Below are 21496 nucleotides of genomic sequence, written 5' to 3' on the forward strand. Positions count from 1 at the left end.
TTCCCCGTCCCTGAAAATTGAGGTTGCAGGGAGGGGTGCTGAATAGCCCTAGAATTCTTAGATTTCTAAGTTTATTTCATTTGCTGATCTAAAATGTTAAAAAACTTTCTGTGAGAAACTGGTTGTTTATAGAGCTAGCATTCAGACAACTTAACCTTTTGGTTTAAAGCAGCAAAGCATATGAAAACATAGAAACTAGACATATTCTCTGTTCTATCTTCCTTTCAACATGCCCACTCTGCTCTAAAAAGTTGTTCATCGCTTTAACACAAAAGGCAGCTGAAAACACATTGAGAGCAAATATTCCCAGGATGTGCCTCAAGTTTCCCTAAGCAATAGCATTACTCTTTTTTCTAAAAAGTAACTATGCTTCTCACATATTACTTTGGTTCTGCACAGCTTTTGTCGGTACGGTCTTTATGACTATAGTTGGAAAGTTAATCAAGAGGTCTACTCCTCCTTAAAATCTTGACTAACAACCCAGTCATTCATTCAATAAACATGTATTAAATGTTTATTACATGTCAAATACTGTGGTAGCCGCAGGGTATATACAAAGCTGGATAAAACACAGTTCTTTCCTCAAAGAAGTTCAAGCTAGTGCAGGAAGGACACCCTGGAGGTATAAATTGAAGCAATACAAAATTCTTATGCAGTTGACATCTCGACTGAGCTGTAGTTTATTACTTGTCACTGCTACAGTGCATGCATATCTGAGCATATCTGGAGATCTGATGGGGCAGCCCAACAAAGGTGATAGGCTTGGCTGCTGAGTAGTAGAAAAATCTTAGTAGCAAATGAAATTTCATACTATAAGAACATATGTATAGAGCAATGATTTATAATATAAAATACTATAAATTGGTAAAATCAGTGTGTACTGTGATTTTAAGACATACTTTTACCCCTGCTCTAACTTTCCTCAAAGTAAGCCCACAGCAGCAGGAACCCTTTGCTTGATTCCCAGATTTATGTCTTGAATATATTTCTCCAATAAAAGGCCCCAGACTCTTTGGGGCATGACTTATTCTGTGTCTTGGGCAGAAGAAAAGAAAATAGGATGGACATTCTTTTGTGGCCAGAAAGCAAGGATGGTTTTATAGCCTGAAGGACAGGGCTGGAAGGGCAAAGGAGATGCTTAAAGGTTTTTCACAGAAGTTGTGAAAAGCCAAAGATCAAAAAGAGAATAATAATTGTTAATAATCAGAACAAAGTGAGTTTGTAATTAGAGTCAAAAGAGAAAAGGTAATATAAGCTGCATAAGTCACTATAAGTTATATAAAATACTGTTATATACAACAGAAGATAAACATAATAGAATACTTAAATTTGGACTAATGGTAAGGGAGTTCGCTGATGGATTCTTTAGAAGTTGGCTTTAGCTGTATCTGTGTAAGGTGAGTGACTACAAAGAAGGCAAGAGAACAGTCTCAAAAGTGAGTCCATCACTGATTTCTATAGGAAATTCCCTCCTTCCAAGAATTTTGTGAGTTTGGTAAAGACTGACTAGCGATTTTCAGGGACGCAGGACAGCGTCACTTTGGGCACCACTAACCCACAAGTTGTTGGAGTATCTCCCCAGTTCCACTATTTCTTCTTCTTCCCATCATCTCCCTCTTCCCTCCCCTGGATTCCCCCTGTGTCTCCTTCCTCTGAAGCTCAGAATCTCTACTGTGCAGAGGAATCTAGCTTTCTATAGCCCACATCGGGAAACTCACTCAAACACATGCAGTTATTTGGAAGAACAAATGTCCTCACCCCACCCTGGAAGGCAGTAGCGGTTATAAACAGCTGAAAACTCCCCTGTTATATTTATAATTATTGACTGTATTACTATCTGCTTCCCGCAGACTGCATCCTTATAACAATTCTTCAATCGCCTCTTAATGATCACAAAGAATTTCTAAATTACTTGTATATTATTCCCTCCATAATGTGAGTTTTCTATATTTTTTTGGAATACATAGAATGTAAAGGAATGTCCTTTACAACTCAAGTGCTTTTCTCTCATTTATTAATCAGCCTAACAGCCTTGGGAAGTCAGGGACTTCCTGAGGAAGTTAGTTTATCCTCAGGAAGTTATTTCCTGGTCAAAGAGGAAGTAAACAGACATGTTAACCCGAGTTTTAAGGTCAGATTCTGTCCATGACTGTAAAGGGCAAATATTTCCAACATCAGGATATTTGTCCTAAAACGCTGGTTCCCAACTTCCTCCATATTCTTTCTTTGCCTGAGATGATATCAGAAGTTGGTTACTGAGTGTAAAACCTTCCAAATAACCCAAACAAAGATGGTGGGTGTACAGTGTCACAGAATGATAGCCTATTGGTCACTGACAACCCCAATTATATGGGATCCACGGAAAACCTAATACAAAGAGTGTGCAGCCACTCCATAACTAACCGTTTTAGTGAAAGAGTGGCGTTCAACGCACTTTCTGACCTTATTCAATGTTGCCAGAGAAAGGTCTGTTTGGAAGTCTCCCTTTCCCCCATGTAAGCCCCAATGGATTTTTCGTCACAATCTAACATGCCATGCTGTATCACCCTCTCCATCCTCCACCTTCTACCCACACAGCAAAAGCCAAGTCCCGGGCTCCCAGGATGCCTTTCCCAACTCCTCCAGCTAGAGCACTTCTTCAGATCACTTGTTGGGACACAATCCCATACTACCCCAAACTACTATTTAACTGTTTCATAGGTGTTTATTTCCCCCAGTAATTGTGAAAGTTCTGGAAGCAGTGGATCTTGTCATAAAATCAAATTCCTCAGGGAACCAAAATAGCTACTAGCAATATTGTGAAGGATGATGGTTTATGGCGTTAGAGAATGATGGAGACTCAAGAGCTGCAGGTTGGATGCCCCACTTAAATCCATTAAACCCAGAGTTAGTTTTGAAACTTCTTCAGGTAGAAGAAGGGTAGGGATCATTCTCTGTGCTACCAGTTTGTGACTAACATACATTTTGTAGCCCCCAATCAGTGCCTAAACAAATGTATTTGAACCTAGATTACATCCTTTTATAAATTTCCATCTAGTGAAATTACTGATATCTTAAGAATGATCCAAGCTTTTATTACAAACACACTTAGCTGTACTTAGATGAATCAGAATGTCTATATTTGAAATATATTGATTATTTGAGTGCTTTTTTACAAGTTACAAGATGTAGGTGAAGGAAATAAACATAGAATTTTGCACATGAGATTAGAATACTGAAGATCTGAGAAACTCTGGCTGTCTCAAGTATTACTTTAAAATGTCCTTAAACACACACACACACACACACACACACACACACACACACACACACCCCACATATACACACTCACAGAGAAACGTAATTTCCTTCTGAGACTCTTAAATGACATTTTTGCCATTCTGGATAATTCATTTGGGAAGATAACTCCCACAAGAAATTAAACTTATTTCTTGAGTCTGAGATGGTATTTATCATTTCAATGTACATTTCTAGGCTCACATAACCACTTTCTGGATATTGAGTTGATGAGGTTGCCTCTGCTTAAACTAACCCTCAGAGGCAAATGTGACTTCCTTACTAAATCGGGCACATTGAATCTATAAAATGTTCAAATCGCCAGATGTAATTGGCGCAGCTTTTCAAAAGTCACCTAAGTTACAATTAAGCAGTCTCTTCAACCATAAAGGAAATCTGATCGGGAGGCAGTAAGGTGCTAATTTAATTACCAAAACACATTAAGCTTCAAAGCTAAAGCCTTGCAAAGCATTCCTAAATGATCCTGAAATTTTAGAGATAGTTAAGTTTAAAATTTAATTTTTAAAGGCAAAACAAAGCTCTATAATAATCGGTCATCACCTTCCTCATATACTGAATAAAAGTTCCTAAACACCAGTTTTTGATTTTGGAATCTCTTCCTCTCCATAAGGTCCTCCACCCTACCTTCCAATTTGGATAAATGTCATTTTATAACTATTTAATTTATTTATTTATTTATTTATCTGTGCCGCACAGCATGTAGATCTTAGTTCCATGTCCAAGGGGCGAACACGCGCCCCCTGCAGTGAAAGCGCGGAGTCAACCATTGGACCTCCAGGGAAGTCGTCCCTTTATAACTATTTCAAAAGAGATTTCTTCAGCATCATTTTCTTTCTCCAGTTCTTTATATTCCTCTTCCTATGTTATCTATTTGCTCTTGTGTCATAGATAGAATTTCATTCAACTGTAATAGACTGCTTCAAGGTACATTTCCAGTCTTCCAAGGCACATGGTCTGAGATTGGTATCTATCACTTGTGTGCATTTCCAATTTAAGAATCGTTCCATCGCTCAGTTTTAAAGGGAAAACAAGCAAAACAACTATTCAGTACTTTTATATTACATACACTATAGACCCCATATCATGATTAACTGACATATCACCTTCAAACCCTAACTCTGTCTGGTGCAGTCTGTTAAGGGCACAGTTCTGGTCACCAGAAAACTAAGCCTTCAACAGTGCCGTATAAAAGCAACTTGGAATCTTGACTTTTGCTTTCTATAACTAAGGATTTGAAGTCATTTTCTAGACTATACATGGACACAAAAGTGTTTCCATGCAGAATGTCAGCCATCTAGACATGATTATGAGTTGGCTTTTGAAAAGGTACTTCTCATAAGTACTTTCAAAATATACTTTGATATAAACTTGTAACAATGACTAGTGTGAAATTCTCATTACTTTTTGCATGACAATTACAAAACAAGCATTAAGAATAAATCTTAGCACTCAGCCCTCAAAGCCTATCTTTGCTACCCACCAGTTTTACATGACTTTGGGCCACCCTGATTCTTCCCAGTCTCCCTGTTTTCATCTGCCAAATGGAAACATTTATGCCGACGTCACAAGAGAAGTATGACGATGAAACAAAGATGAATGCAATAATGCTCATGGAAGTACTAGCAAGAGCCTGAAATAAGTGTCCGAGAAATGTCTGTTGAATTTGTTGGATAGTCAAAAAGGCTTTTTGGGAAACAGAATCTACCTTGAGTTAAAAGCATCATCTTTCTCTTCCTGAGTGATTCATGTGAATTTTGTCTGAGGAGTACATTCAAGAAGTAAAAAGATAACATAAGACAAAGAGAATAAAAGCAAAGCCAAATGCCTGGACATTTTCAAAATAACTCCATTTGGAATTGGTCGCATTTGGGCACCGAAAACATGAGAACCCAGGACTGTATAAATAAACTGGTGATTGTAGGTTCACGGAAATAACATCACCGCAAATTCTTCCTAAATAACTCATTTCAGATGAAACATTTTAAAATGAACTTCTTTCAGGGAGTTAATTAAATGGGCAATTTCACAAAGCAACGTTATGCAAATCTACTAAAAGGCTATTTTATAATCCTGAGCTGACAACGGTAGTGTCTCCATCTCTGGAAGCGAATCTACTCAAGTAGGTTGAGATCCTTTTGCCATTTGAAGCAGCTCCCCTCCTCCCACTGGAAGGACTGATCTATTGGGGCTCAACAATCTTTCTCAAACTCTTCCAAACAGCCTGCTTCAGATTTGCAACCAGCTCAAAATAGGCAGCAAGAGATCAGGTGCACAAATGAGAGATAAATAGCTTCACGCTCCAAAGGCAAAAGCTTTTTTGAAAGGTTATGCTTTTTTCTTGGGCTTCCCTGGTGGCGCAGTGGTTCAGAGTCCGCCTGCCGATGCAGGGGACACGGGTTCATGCCCCGGTCCGGGAAGATCCCACATGCTGCGGAGCGGCTGGGCCCGTGAGCCATGGCCGCAGGGCCTGCGTGTCCGGAGCTTTTTTCTAATTGGACCATCTTTCACCAAAACATTACTGTGTCAGACTCCTGCTTGACAATGTACTAGGTGTGTAATCTTGAGCAAATCTCTTCAGTTCTCTGTGCCACAGGAATTTCTTTGTAGAATGACTGCAGTAGATCAGAAAATTGCACAGGGAGATCAGCTCGGTGCTTTGTGACCGCCTGGAGGGGTGGGATAGGGAGGGTGGGAGGGAGGGAGACGCAAGCGGGAAGAGATATGGGAACATATGTATATATATAACTGATTCATTTTGTTGTGAAGCTGAAACTAACATACCATTGTAAAGCAATTATACTCCAATAAAGATGTTAAAAAAAAAAAAAGAAAAAAAAAAGAAAATTGCCAAGAATTTTTGTAGCTCTAAAAATTCTCGGATTCCACGGCTGTCCGGCTTGATAACTAACATGTATAAACAGCCATCACACCTATAAATTGTGTTGTCCATGAGTTCAGTATCTAAACTTGAATGTGATTAAAGAGCAGCTGAGTGAAGCTGACTCTTCATCAGCCAACTGCATTTGGCCTTTGAACTAACCACTTCATTTTCCCCCAGCTCAAGAGAAGGCTGAGTTGTTGAGATGCCACCCTTAAAGCCACACCCTCATGCCCCCCCTCGCCCATTCCACGAAAGAAGCCCAAGCTCAGCTTCTTATTTCTAGGAAGCTTCGTCATGATCTAACTTAATCCAGCCGATTCTGCTCACAGCTGGACATGACTTTCAAAGAGCTGAAGGTCAAAGGCCATTCTTTCCAGTACAAGAGAAAACACCCTGTGGGTGAGAAAGACAGAAAAAAATGGAAGAGAAAGAATAGTAATACAACTGGAAAGAATGAAGCTATGGTGTATGATGTTGGAATGCAGATTTTGTTGGGAGAAAATGGAAAGTTCTCCAGCTTTCTACACTTGAAGCCAAACCCCCTACAGTATCAGGAAACCAGGAACTTCAACTGTCACAAGAAATATAATGGATCTTAAAGAAAGCCTATATCGTATCAGAGAGAAAGCACTGCAGGCTGCCAATTCCTTGAAAGGGGTGTGGCTTTAGAGTCACAAATTAAGACTCATGAAAGTTTTGCATGAGATTTTGGAACAGAACACTACCATCAGGTAAAAAATGCCATTCTCTTTTGGATTAAAATCAAATTGTATCATCATCTGGGCCCACCATCCTAGGGGAATAGCCTTATGACCCAAAGTGGATCATGGGTGGATCCGCTGCAATTTGGATCGCTGCAATTTGAGATAGACAGCAAAGACATAAGCCCTTAGCAAAGAATCTGACTGGGAGTGATGCTAACATGTTTAAAACCTGAGCTGAGGTTAACAACTATCCAAGAAAAGCTAAAAACTTAATTAATTAATTAAAAGGTTGGGAAATCTGTGGGTCTATAAGCTCTCCCGCCTTCCAGAGCTTCATGGGCGAATATGCACATACAATAGGTCAACTCTGACAGGGTACCACACGCTGGGCTATGAACCCTCCTGGTCCAGGGATTTGTCATCATGGCTTTCAGGCCAGTTCTGGCCCCAAGGCCAGAGCATCTCAGGAGAAGCTTCCAGCCTCCAGCCCTGCACTTTGTACTGGCCAAGACTCAGCCTCTCACCTCTCAGAGTTGGGAGGCAGCATATTAAAAGAATGGTTTGTGATGGTTTAGATATAAGTCTGAAGGTCAGGCAGCGGCCCCCCAAAACCCTTTTTCATGTGTAAAATTCAATGAGTTTTAGTAAATTTACTGAGCTGTGTAACTATCACCACAATCCAATTTTAGAACATTGTCATCTCCCCCATAAGACAGCTCATCGCCGTTCCTGCTGCCAGCCCCAGGCCAGTGCATGTTGTATGTCCTTCCCTTCCCTCCACTCCCAGGTCCTCAGTTTATTTCCCAGCATACGTTGCACAGAGTGGTTACCCACATGTTTCCCAGTTATAGATGGTGCCTGGGCCATCAGCTACCCTGTGGAGGTTGGACACAAATGCACACATGTGCACACACACAGACACACACACACACCACCCAGGGAGCTGATACAACACCTCCTCATCCAGCCCATCAGGGAGAAGTCCAACACTGCTCCAAATGCTTCCATCCCAGCTGTTACAGGTATGGTCACGGTTTTCAAAAGCTGCAGGAAAACTGAATATTACCCTCCACAAAAGATACCATGTTTAGAACTCAGTATCACGCAGACCCTTAAACTGAGGATCCTCCCTGTGCTTCTTGAAGGCAATACCCAGGAATTCAGAGGCAAAAAATCATAAGAAGATCAAAGAACTGAAGAAAATAACCATAATCATACAGCTTCCAGAAAGTCAGGCACACAACTTACCCAATACGCTTTTTAATAGCAAAGGTTAAATACAGTCCTAGAAAACAGTGGAAAGAGAATCAAAGAAGCATTTTTAAATGTGCTCTTGTTTAGCGTGTGTAAGAAATCTGTGTCCACCTTCTGTTTTCTTTTCTTTTGTCAGTGTGTTGCATACAGTGGTTACCTAGGTGTTTTCCGGTAGGAGGAACCGTTAATGCCATCAGGTAAATCCACCTTGTGGAGGTCAGAACATGTGATGTCCTGACTGCTCGTCCTGAGAGGTGGACCTGGGCTCTGTCACCTGTGCACTGAGAAACTGAGCACTGTCTATTATGCTTCTATCTGGAAAAAACTAGACCCATAATATGAGACCATTCTGTGGCAAACAACCCTGAAACACATTTTAATGTAACTAATACCCACATCAAATTCATTTTTTAATATTTTAAAATTTTCACTGATTGAAAAACAGTGGCAAAATGGATTCATGCAAATAAATAGCCAAACAACACATTCTTTAAAAATTTTTTTAGATAAGCAAAAAATGGATAGCATCTTTCATAACGATGAGGTTCTTCCACTTACGAGTTCGGAAAAAACTCCGTATCAATTTAGCCCAGTTGCTAAAAATTCTGTTTCATATGAACATCACACATTTTCCCATTTTTCTCTCCTGAAAATGCACTGTGACCAAAATGTATGAAACATTGACAGGGCCTACACCAAAAGGATCTTCCTAAGAAAATGGCAAAACAAAAATGAAAAATTTTTTCATAGTTATATAGTTTTTTTTTTGAAGCATAAAAGCAGACTTTTTTTTTTTTTTTTTTTTGCGGTACGTGGGCCTCTCACTGTTGTGGCCTCTCCCGTCGTGGAGCACAGGCTCCAGACGCGCAGGCTCAGCGGCCGTGGCTCAGGGGCCCAGCCGCTCCGCGGCACGTGGGATCTTCCCAGACCGGGGCACGAACCCGTGTCCCCTGTATCGGCAGGCAGACTCTCAACCACTGCGCCACCAGGGAAGCCCCAGACATTTTTAAAATGCATGAAATCCCATGGCCCCTTCCCCCAACCTTTGCAACAGAGCTCATATATTTTTGTATTTTCTATTTTTGAAAAGGAGAAAAAATATTAAGAGAACTTAAATCCGGATAGGGAAACCCGGAAGAATTATTTCACATACTTTTAACTTTCTATTTTCACAGCCACTCAAATTAGACAAATTACTGTGACAAGTGTGACTGTAAAATAATGATGGAAAGAAGTGATAATCTTACAAAACATAGACTTCTGATTAGAGCAGATCATAAATCAATTAAATGGAAGTGATTTCCACTCTGGCTTTTAAGAATCAAAGCAAAGGTCTAAAAATCAATTTACCCGATTTGCACATTACCTTAACTGAATTTCAAGAATGATCTAATCCCCATATTTGAATGAACAGGCACAAAATTAAAGCTGGATTGCTACCTGATTCTTCACTCCATTAAGGAGAACACCCCAATCTGTTTGCCACAGAATGCTGGTAAAAACAACGCTAAGGCACAAAACACAAGGGAATGCAATCCAGTTGTAAAAGCTATTTATCCGTCAGTCTGGGGATAATTAACCCAGAGGAGATAATTCTTATTTGAAACACACCACGTCAAAGAATACCCAAAGAGAAGATACACACAACAGAAGTAAAGCATCATCATTAATGCATACCCTGTAGTGCAGATCAAGAGCCATCAAACAACTGACATGACCAACATCAGGCTCTGAGTGCCTTTCCCGATATCACAAGCAGCAGAAATTAAGCGTCTGAAACAAAGACTGGAAATGGTGTTTCCACAACACCCTGCACACTAGGAAAGCAGGCTCTATACAGTGTCGTGAGAAAATCGGCTGACACCTCACAAGTCTTTCATGATAAACGGCATTCGTGTCTTCCATGGACCTTCATTCAACAATGCGTTTAGAAAGAACTCTTCTTCAGAAAAGAAGTCATTTAAATGTGTTTCACCTTAAAATAAAAGGAGCCGATTCCATAATTGGGTCAACTTTCCACTAAATAACTACAATAGAAACAATGATTTCCACACTCAAACGAGTAAGTAATAACTGAAAAGCTTCTCAACTACTGGGAAGCAATTAAATTCCAACATGTGCTACTACATATAGTCAAATTCTTTATCAAGAATATCAGTGCAACCAATCTTTGTTCTGACAAGCAGGACTTTTCACTTACTCTTGAAAGAATCAAACAAACCTCTTTTCCTACTCCCCAGGCAGTGGGAAGAGTTCAAGTTCTACAAATCCCATGACTATGACCTTCCCGTTATCAAAATCCTGAATTCCAGGTGTGCCTATTTTGAAAGTTCTTGCAGGAACTTTCAACTGCAGCATAAAGATTTTACAATCATAATGTTTTTCATACTGAAAAACAAGATATGTCATTCATAAACACTTCCCAAAAGTCAGCCTGTTATATATTCACAAAATAACAGCATTTACCTTAAACCACATCAAAACAACTTCAGTAGATGGTGACAGCAATGCAACAAAAAAGAAACCTGGGAAAACCTTGGCCTTCTCATATTTAAGAATCTCATATGCTTCCACTCAGTAGAACAGAACTGAAACTCACACCTTTTACGTGTCTTCCAAACACAGCCAGCACTGTGACCAGAGGGCAAGAGATAATGAAGAGCAGATGCCTACCTTCACTGGTAGCCACATTCTTCTGGGCTTGGGTCGGCGTGTGATCTGTACTTGAACTCACGTCGGATGAGATGCTTGAGCTGCCTTTGCCTAGAGAAAACAGGAACGAGCAGCTTTTGAGTTTTGTAATTTCAGCACTGGACCGTGCCTTCCACTCCATCCCTTACCAAGCCATATCACTTGTTTCCAAGAAAGAAGCCATAATACCAAGAAAGGAGTTCATTAGGTTCCTTGCCTTAGGCATTAAATATCTTTGGGGAAATATCTGACCCATGTCATAGTAGAACTAAAGCCCTATTATAATATGGCTTGACTATAAATTCAGACAAGATTATAAAACATAGTCAAATATGATAACGTAATCTTGTTTTGGCATACATGTGGATAAGAGAGTCCATGTGGGAAACACATCTACAGTATTAAGTTTTTCTTTGCAACTATAAACCATACGTTTCCTAATAAAGGCTAAAGACAAATCTAAGAATGAGGCATTAGCCAAGGAGCAAGAGCCTGCTGGCTCCAAACAGCTGCATCACCTTAAAAAACAAATTCCCTGCTTTAATGGGTTCTTCATTAAAACAAAACAAACAAAAAAAAAAAACCCACTTTGTTTTTCTAATGCAGGACTTCTCAAATGGGGGTGCCTCTCCCTCAAGTGGACATCTGGTAATGACTGGTGGTATTTTTAATTGTCACAACTGGGGAAGGTGTGCTACTGGGTTCTAGTGGGTAGAGGCCAGGGATGCTGCTCCACATCTTACAGCGTATACAACGGCACCTCACGAGAAAGAATTATGCAGCCCAGAACATCAATTTGCTGAAGTTGAGAAACCCTGGTCTAAATAACCTCACCTCAGCTCACAACTGAGTTTCTACTCTTCTAAATTTTAATTTGAACATATACATTAATATTGCAGACATTCTGCAAATGCACATGAAAGTCTACAAATATGAACCACACTCACTGCCTCAGGAGGGAAGTGCCAATGACCATGGTGGACAGCATTCTAAGATGATCCCCATGGTACCTGCTACAGGCTGAATGTTTACGTTCCCTAAAACTCATATCTTAAAACCTAATCCCCAGTGCCATGGTATTAGGAGGTGATTAGCCTATGGAGGTGATTAGGTCATAAGGGTGGAGCCCTCATCAATGGGATTAGTGCCCTTATTGAAGAGACCCCAGAGAGCTCCCTTGCCCCTTCTACCATGAGGACACAGGGAAAATATGGCCGTCTACGAACCAGGAAGCAGGTCCTCACTAGACACCTTGATCTCAAACTTTTCAGCCTCCAAAACTGTGAGAATGAAATATCTGTTGTTATAAGCCACCTAGTCTATGGTATTTTGTTGTAGCAACCTGGACAGGCTAAGCCAGTGTCCATGCCCTTGGTAACCTGCCCCCCTTGAGTATGGATAGAACTTGCAATTTGCCACTAAGCAACAGGACATGGCAATGGTGAGAGGATTTTGCCGATGTAATTAAGTTTCCTATAGCATTAACTTTAATCAAAAGGGTGATTATCCTGGGTGGGCCTGACCTAAATACATAAGTAAACCCTTTTAAAGAGCCTAGAGGAGAGAGATCCTTCCTACTGGTCTTGAAGAAGCAAACCACCATGAGTTCCACAGCTGCAAGAAATGAATTCTACCAATCCCACATGAGCAGGGAAGAAGACCCCAACCTCACATGAGAAAGCAGCTCTGGTCAACACTTTGACTGCAGCTTTGCAAGATCCTGAACAAAAGACCCAGCTGATCCAAGCCCAGAATCGCGACCCAAGGAAACAGTGAAATAATAGATATCTTGCGGTAAGCTGCTGCTAAATTCATGGTAATTTGTTATGCAGCAATAGAAAACTAAAACAGTCACCAACCAATTACATCCCAGATGAACTCTTTTCACACCACAAGTTATGATCTAAACTCTTCCATTAAGCTGAGAAACACTGTTTTCCAATAGTCTTCCCGGCATAGTGTACACACCCCAGTTAGGTAGAGTGAGTTTATAGTCTATAAAAAGGACAAAGTAGAAAAGCACAAATGGGCTTCAATTGAAAGAGCTTCAGGATTTTGTTTGCTAATGTTCAGAGTAATGGAACAATCCAAGTTCATGGGTGATATCACCAGAGCAGTGACGTTCAATGGCTGTTGCTTCTCACCACTGCTCATTATAACTTATGGCTCTGAAACAATTCTGTTATTCCCATCGTTTCTGCCTATTTCACATCCTCCTCTCTCAGAGTTAGCAGACAGTGCAGAAACTCTCCATCAGTATGTGTCAGGCCTTTGTGGCGGCATTTATATGAGTCAGGCAGCACCATTTATCTGCCATGGTTCACCCTTGGTGGGGGCTGACATGTTGGACCTGGTACCTAGTTAGAAGTATGTCAACCTGGTCTCTGACCTCAGTCTGCTGCTCCCTTGTTCTCTGACCCTGGACATTCACTTCTCAGTGTTGACATCTGATAGGGGAGATGGTTGGACTAAGGGATTCCCAGCAGCTCAAATAGTCTATGATTCTACGAGTCCATGGTCGTTCCTCAAACCTGAGTCATGCAAATACTACTGTAATGTGGCAAAAAAAAAAAAAAATTATTGTGCACCACTAACTTATAGAAATTATTTTTATTATATTGTTACTTGTGATGCACAAATGGAAAACTAGAAATGACCTCCATCTGCCTTAGATTTGATTCAACAATAAGACCAAAACAAACTAACGAATTGGACATGAAAACAACAAAACCCATAAAATTCAAATGAACAGCATTAATTTAACCTGGCAGATGATGTTATTTTGCTGAGATTACATTGCCCTTGAAAACGTAAATACAGCACTGGCTCCTGAAGCCAATGGGCTCTTGGTTTGGGCATGTCCACACTAGCCCGGCCCTCTGGGGACTCGCCCTACCCACCACTTCCACCCACTTGAACTTGGGGAGTCCTTCCTGCTACAACAGGGTGCACGTCAGTTGGCCCTCACTTGCTCTGACTATATCATTCACGTGCTTTCAGTCTGCTCTTCTTTTATCCCTTACTGGCCTATAACCACTGAAGGAGAGCTCCCTCCTTAAAAGCCAGGTGCAAACTTGGGCAATGAAGTCTTGTGGGAGGACTCTGCTACAAAGAGGACCGGTATGCAAGCATCATCTTTAAGATCATCATAAAAATTAAAGCACAAAAGAAAACAACAAATTTCAGGAGAAATTTTCAGACAGATCTGAAAATGTGTGGGCAGATCCCTCAGAAGACCATGATCTGCAGTATAGGAAATGCTGGCCTATGAAGAAAGGGAAGAAGATTGGGGAAACAAATACTATTATTAATGATTTTTCTAATAAAGAGCTAACACTGAGCGCATATGCTGTGCTGCATAGTCCAGTAAATACTTTAGATGCTTCATCATATCATTCACTGTGCCCTACAACTGTGTGTCTCAACCTTTGTTTCATGATTGCCCTCCCTCCAAGGAAACTTTTTTAGACATTTTTCCTTATCACCCTCCAACTGAAACTGTAATACCACAGATGTACTGCGTGTGTGTGTATATATATATATATCTCCTTTTTATATAAAAAGAATAAGATTTTCACTCCCCTCTACCGCAAGAACCAACTTTTGTCCCCTTGGGGGTGATATCACCTCCATTAAGAATGTATGCCTTTTGATAAGTAAAGCATTCTTAAATGTCTGAGTATTTAATGAATTAACTAATTAAGGAAAGCAAGGTAACAGAGAGATCGATACGGTCCATTCTTGTTAAGTTCCATGAAGTCTCTGTAAACACTGAATTAACAACAGGGAATCCTTGCTCTGAGGGGAAACACAGGATTAGGTGTCTGTGAGCCTCTGATCACGTTTTTGTCAACCCATCAATACGTAAACTTGTTTTATGCATGTTTTTAAACACACCCTGGAGTCTGGGATTGACATGTACACACTGCTATATTTAAATTAGATAACCAACAAGGACCTACTGTATAGCACACGGAACTCTGCTCAGTATTCTGTAATAACCTAAATGGGAAAAGAATGTGAAAGAGAATAGATACATGTATATGTATAACTGAATCAATTTGCTGTACACCTGAAACTAACACAACATTGTTAATCAGCTATGCTCCAATATAAGATAAAAAAATTTTAAAAAAGAAAAGAAAATACAGACACCTTACTTAACATATACTGTTCATACATTAACATTGAACTCAAGGCCGACAGCACTGCGACTCAAGCCTAAAGGAAGCTGACCTAACACAGGTAAAGCCTATCACAGCCTTCCTGCACTTAGGAACTCTAGACACCTAGCTCTTCAGCACTACACATTTCAAATGGTGAATTCACCAATAAAAACATAAAAATGTGAAACACGTGGTGCTGCAGAGACTATAAGGACCCTTACTTGCAGCATGAGAGCTGAAACAAGAAGTCAGCCTTGCTCAACCTCAGCTGGGATCCTGCACGCCCGGCCACTCAAATTCTTCACCCTCTGTGCACATCCGAGGATGACCATGAAAGCATCGTGAGTCCCCTTCTGGGGTTACAAATAAATTTCAGCTAGTAGGCCCATCTGCAAATATGGGATCCACAAATAGTGAGGATCAACTACATATAATCTTGTATTAAATCTGGTTTCACAGCTTGTAACCAGCTTTCACGTACAGTTAAGTGGGTAGGGTGTAGGCTCTAGAGTCAGGAGGCCGGGGTTTATACCTGGATTTGCCACTTACTAGTATTGAGCAAATGATAAAACCCCTCGATGCTTCAGTGTTTTCAGCTATAAACAGGGTGGGGTGAGATTACATAAAATCATGCAGATATATCACTTAGGAGAGTGCATTTAGAAAATACTCAATAAACCTTAGTGTAGTGGGTTTCATATTTTGGATACTATTAATATGCTCTTCTCTTCTGCCTCGCTTCTGGAAGCATAACCATCTCCCCAGTGAGTTCAAGTGGAAAGGGAAAAGGTGTGTGTGTTGTGGGCAGGAGGAGAGGGGGCACTTACAGAAGAACTGTCACAGGAGGAACTCAGAAGGAAAGAACAAGGGGATACTTGGTTTCTAATAGTCAGAAACACATCTGTCGTGTGACAATGTTTCTGTGAGCTAAGTTATTGTCTTAGGAAGGGACTGCCAACATATCTCACCTCCTTTAGCAAATCAAGGGCCAGACCTGTCAGGCTCGATCCTGGAGTTTTACATAAGGGAAATCCAGACCAGAGGGAGGTGGTGGGAAGATGGGGCAGGAAGCCCAGCCTAGGGAAATAACTGGAAAGGACCAGGCAAAAGGGAAGCACAGGTAAGACATACCCAGATTGCATCCTGTTTCTCTCTCTGGGCTTCCTCTGAGAGAGGGGGTGGTGTGTTAGATAAAGAGCAGCTCTGGGCACAGAGGGGTGCTGTCACCTCGCTCCCTAGAATTAGCACACCGGAGATCATCGCCCTTAGACACCCCAGCACCAACCAGACGCATGGCCACGTCAGGCTGCAGGGTAATCTGGCTGGACTCAGGGAGCTCCGGAGGTGCGACTTCCTGGAGTCGCCTGGGATCCCTTGTGGCAGCGACAGGACCCCAAGCAGAGGAGCGTCCGCTGGGGACCCGCCTAGGGGAGTCCGCTTAGCGGATGTGATGCTTCTATAGCCAGAACAAGAGCGATCACCGCGGAGGGCTGCAGGGGAAGCACAGCCAGACCTGAGAAAACACTAATACCAGCAAGAACTGAGGTGCGCTGGTTTCAAAATATATCTACAGATTCTGTGACGGCTCCACTACAAAAGGCAGAGCTTCATCTCCCCTGCCCTTAAATGGGACACGGGGCGGGGCTGGCGGAGGGCTCAGCCACCTGTGTTTCCACATGCCCTCCAGGTGATTCAGACCTGCCATACGGTCTGAGAAGCAGCCAGGAGCTTCTCCTTCTGACCGATGCCTTGACCTCCACAGGAAGCTGCACCAAGAACCCAGGAGGACCAGGCAAAGTGCTCGGCGCGGTGACCGTCACACACACAAGTGATTAACAGACATCAGCCGCCCTGTCCTGTATCCATCACAGCTGCACACTTCTCATGCAATTGGAGTGATTTGGGTTCGAGTGCTTCGAGCACTATCTCTGGAGTCTCTGGCTTCAAACCTGAGCTCTACCATCTCCAAGCCACATGCGTATCTATGAGCACGTCTCTCAAACTCTGAATCTTGTTTCATCTCCTGTAATGTGGAGATGGAAACCTCTTTCACTTTTTGCAAATGGGTGTCATGGTGCCCAGGCTTTGATGTCCTTCTCCAGAGAAACAGAACTGATAGGAGATGTGTAAATATCTCCTATCAGGATACATGTAACGACCAGGGAAAATTATGGCATTATTTCTATAAATATATATATATATATATATATATAGGGTTATTCATATATGCATATATGTAAGATATATATATAATATCAACACATATAATATATATAGATACAGAGTCAGAGAGGGATTTAAAGGAATTGGCTCACAGGATAGTTGAAACTGACAAGTTGGAAATCTGTAGGGTAGGCAGGCCAGCAGGATGGAAACTCAGGAAGGAGTTAATGCTGCAGCCTCGAGGCAGAACTCCTTCTTTTCCAGTAAATCTCACATTTTGCTTTTAAGACCTTCAAGGGATTGGACTGAAGGCCCACGGTCCAGTCGACAGTAACCATCAACAGTAGTCTCCTTAATGTCAACTATTGCAGGTGTTCACCACATTCACAAAACACCTTCCCAGCAACACCTAGATTAGCGTCTGAGTCCACAGCTGGGTACTACAGCCTGGCCAAGCTGACACGTACAACTGTCCATCACGACGTCAGACCCACGGGAGTTTAAAATCCATGTTTACCACTTCCATGCACCATGCCCGGGAGAAGATCTCTCAAACTCTCTAAGCTTCACTGCCTTCATCCATAAAACATGGATAAAAACAAACAAACAAACAAACAAACAAAACCAACTGCCTATTTTCTCTACTAAGAATAGGGGAACTGTACCGCCACCTTTCAGCGTGGGAGAGGTTGCTATGAGCTAGGGGCTGTAAAGCATTCAATCACATCCGGTCCCGGCCAGAGTCCACCATGAGTGTTTACTATTGACACATTTATCACAGTTCAATTTGTATCAGGAAACAAGAAATGAAATTTAAAACACTAATTATTATTTTACTATTATATAATAGTAAGTAAATATTACATACGCATATAAATTCTACATGCCTTATAGATCCAGTAAAAAATCCCTCAAGCATAAACAGAGTTGGCAATTCTGCTTTCTATCCAACCGCTACATGAAAGTTTGTTTATTTGACCAATGGCCAAAACCCTCATTAGGAGTTGTTAGCATATCCAAACTGTGCCTGCTGGATTTGGTACAGTAAAATTTGGCTTTTTATTGAATTTCCTCCCAAGTGGAGGCTAGAGGCCCAAATGAGGGCAATTGAACAAACAATTAGGTATCAAATATACAAATACCAAAGCAAGCAAAGACTAATAATGCACTGAAGTTGGTAAGCATTGTCTGTGAACAGGTGAACATACACACGTGTAAACGTGAACCACTGTATGGACAAATTAGTTGGTGGGTCAATCATTTCGGTCACTTGGGGCACACTGTTAACCCGGGAATGTTGGCAGAAGAATGTGATTCCAATCATTGATTCCTTCAGGCTTTCTGTTAGAGGGTGACAGGTTTTCCCAATGTCTGAAGAGGAGAATGGTCATTAAATGGGGATCCTATTAGAATAGGATTTTAAGTCTCTTCTAATATAAAAATCCTCATATATAAAATTGCAACACTAAGTTTCTTCTCTCTTCTCTTTCCCAGTGCCCAGGCTGACTGTGCAAATGCAGATGTTTAAAACAAGACAGTCAGACATTCCGTTGTTATTTATTGATAACATGAGGAAGGTAAAGGGGAAAACAGAAAAGATCAATCAAGACGTAACAAAAAAATGAATCAGTGGGGTCCTGTGATTTCTAACATTCTTAAAGAGTCCAAGAAATCCGCTGCAAAATTGATGCCCTTTATCAACTCCAGACTATATGCACTGAACTCATTCCTGCAGATTTCAGCCACAGACCTCGGAAAGGAAATCTACAAAGGAGCACGTGGACCCACGTGGTGAGGGCCTTAGCCCCTTATTTACTGTTTCTCTCCCGCACCTTGTTTCCAAGTGGCTGCCGTGCACCATAAGAGTCTGCTTTAATATTAAATGTCCACACCAAAGGAAAGAGAGTTTCTCTTTTTTTTCTGTATCTCAGAATTAGATCACGGGAGCAGTGGGTCATGTTTGTGTGTTGAATTCACTGTTATTTTCCTGATTGTTATTTTGAGATAGTTTCTTATCTTCTTTGATCCACAGTTCAAATGTCTGTATATACAGAATAATAATATTAGTTACTTCAAAAAATGATCTGGATTAATCCCTGGCCCAGGTGCATATTAGTTTTTGGAAAGAAACTCAACACATACTGTGAACACGTATTAGCTCTTGCAGGCCAGCGGGGATTTAATAGATGAGTTCTCCAGAGTTGGAGACGCTGAACTAGAGTGAAACGAGGAGGAATCAAGTCCTGAGCCCCTGCCTCACTTTATTGTGAGTGAAGAATAGTAGATGATGTCCTTTGCTTTGCTTCTCCATTTTTTGTTCTTTCCTGGTGAAGATTGGAAATACAGTCTCAGGAAGACAAGAAGAAGAAAGGAAAGGAAAGGAAATAGAGAACTCTCAGTCATGTTTTGGTTTTTTTTTTCCCTTTCAAGCCATTTAATGTCTTAACTGGAACTTTCTTTACTCCAGTTTCCAAAGCACCTAACAAGTGACCTCAGGGCCACTGAGCAGGCCACACATGCTGTAACTGGGGGGCAGTCCAGGCAGAAACAGGAAACAAGACCCGTTAACTGAGCACCTCCTTCACCCTGCCCGTGTGCTGGGCCCTTCCCCTACAAGGCCACAGTTCTCACAGGTTTATGTCCAGCCTGAGAAAAGCCAAGGATGGTTTTCGACATTTAGCTCATTGCTGAGAGATGCAAGATCTGGTTCAGGGTGCTGGCATTTTTTTCATTATTTTAAAAACATATATAACATAAAATTTGCCATCTTAACTATTTTTTACGTGTACAATTCAGTGGCATCCATTACATTCAGAGTGTTGTACACCCACCACTACTGTTTACAAACTTTTCCATGACCTGACCCAGAAATTCTGTACAATTACCCAGTAACTCCCCATTCCTCTGTCCTCCAGCCCTTGGTAACCTCTAACCTGCTTTCCATCTCTACAAATAAACTTATTCTAGATATTTCATATAAATGGAATCATACAATCTTCATCCTTTTGTGTCTGGCTTTTTGTACGTATCACATTTTCAGAGGTTCATCCAGATTGTAGCCTGTATCAGTACTTCATTCCTTTTTATGGGTGAATAGTATTCCATCATGTGTATGTACCACTTTGGGGGGCATATTGATGGCCACTTGGGGTGTTTCCGCCTTGTAGCTACTGTGAATGATGCTGCCATGACAGAGTGCTGGATTCAATACTCGTGGTTTTTAACTTTGAAACTTCTAGAGCTGCTTGTTTCCAGCTGAAATCAGATCCTGAGGGCTGCGGCTGGAGCAGGCGAACAAAGTACACAGAGTTCTTCCAGGAGAGGAACAGGGACAGCCCCACGGCTGAGTCAGCAGCTCCTCTGGAGCCATTTACTTACAATCCTGCAGCAGCTTCCAGGATGGGCTGCCAACCAGCCCACATCACAGACGCGAATGGAGCAGCCCAGGGCTTTGAGACCCGAACACACACCTGCTGCACAAAGCCTGGCTCTTGCAAAGCCCGTGGGGCTTTGATTGGAGCTGGACAGCCGGGAGAGGCCTGGGGACGTCCCCTTTGCCCTCTTCCTGGGGATGGTCCACATTCTCTCTAGGAAAGGCAAGAGCTTCGGCCTCAAGGCAGACAGCACGGGAGCGGAATTCCCTGCTCCAACACCACACAAGTGAAACCATGACGTGAAATGCAAGGCTGGGCTTAACCACACACGACCCTGCAGGGTATCTAGTCATTTAAGTGACATTAGCTTATAAGCCAAAGGCTAAAGAGAGAAAGAATTAAATAGAAATGATGTAAATGATCAGCAATCATTCCACATTCTAGTGTCACGCTCTTTTTACCTTGGTGAGGAAAGAAGATTTTCTTAGACAAAAATGTGAATGAAAGCCAATCTTTTCTGCATTACTCCCGGAGTCTGTGATTAGTAAAAAGAAAAAGAAGGAAGGCACATGATTCCGACACAGTCCTCTTAAACGAATCCATGGAAGGCAGCAGGATGGCTGCAAGTGTTACTAAAGCCGGAGGTGAGGCCCAGGGCGTGGAGCCTGACTGCCCACTGCTTGGACCCACATCTTGGCTTTGCCGCTAACTAGCTGGTTGAGGTGGAGGAAGCTTTTTTACTTTCTGAGACCCTCAGTCTCTCCATCTGTAAAGTGGTGTACTGGGAAAAAGAAACTCATAGAAACACCTATGAGAATAAAATGAGGTCAACTCTAGGGCTTCCCTGGTGGCGCAGTGGTTGAGAGTCCGCCTGCCGATGCAGGGGACACGAGTTCGGGCCCTGGTCCGGGAAGATCCCACATGCCGCGGAGCGGCTGGGCCCGTGCTCCGCAACGGGAGAGGCCA

The 21496-nt window shown here is 41.8% G+C and overlaps 1 protein-coding gene across 1 annotated transcript in view; it reads right to left on the minus strand.

The window, feature by feature from the left end:
- FBXL7 (F-box and leucine rich repeat protein 7) overlaps positions 1 to 21496 on the minus strand; it is a 419359-nt gene that overhangs the window by 293766 nt on the left and 104097 nt on the right. Inside the window, exon 2 of the mRNA XM_082836181.1 lies at positions 10810 to 10899. Coding sequence (XP_082692307.1) covers positions 10810 to 10899 — 90 coding nt within the window. The remainder of the gene's footprint in view (positions 1 to 10809; positions 10900 to 21496) is intronic.

The sequence above is a fragment of the Leucopleurus acutus genome (genome assembly GCF_964270905.1).
Source record: "Leucopleurus acutus genome assembly, chromosome: 3".
In the NCBI taxonomy this organism is placed as follows: domain Eukaryota; kingdom Metazoa; phylum Chordata; class Mammalia; order Artiodactyla; family Delphinidae; genus Leucopleurus; species Leucopleurus acutus.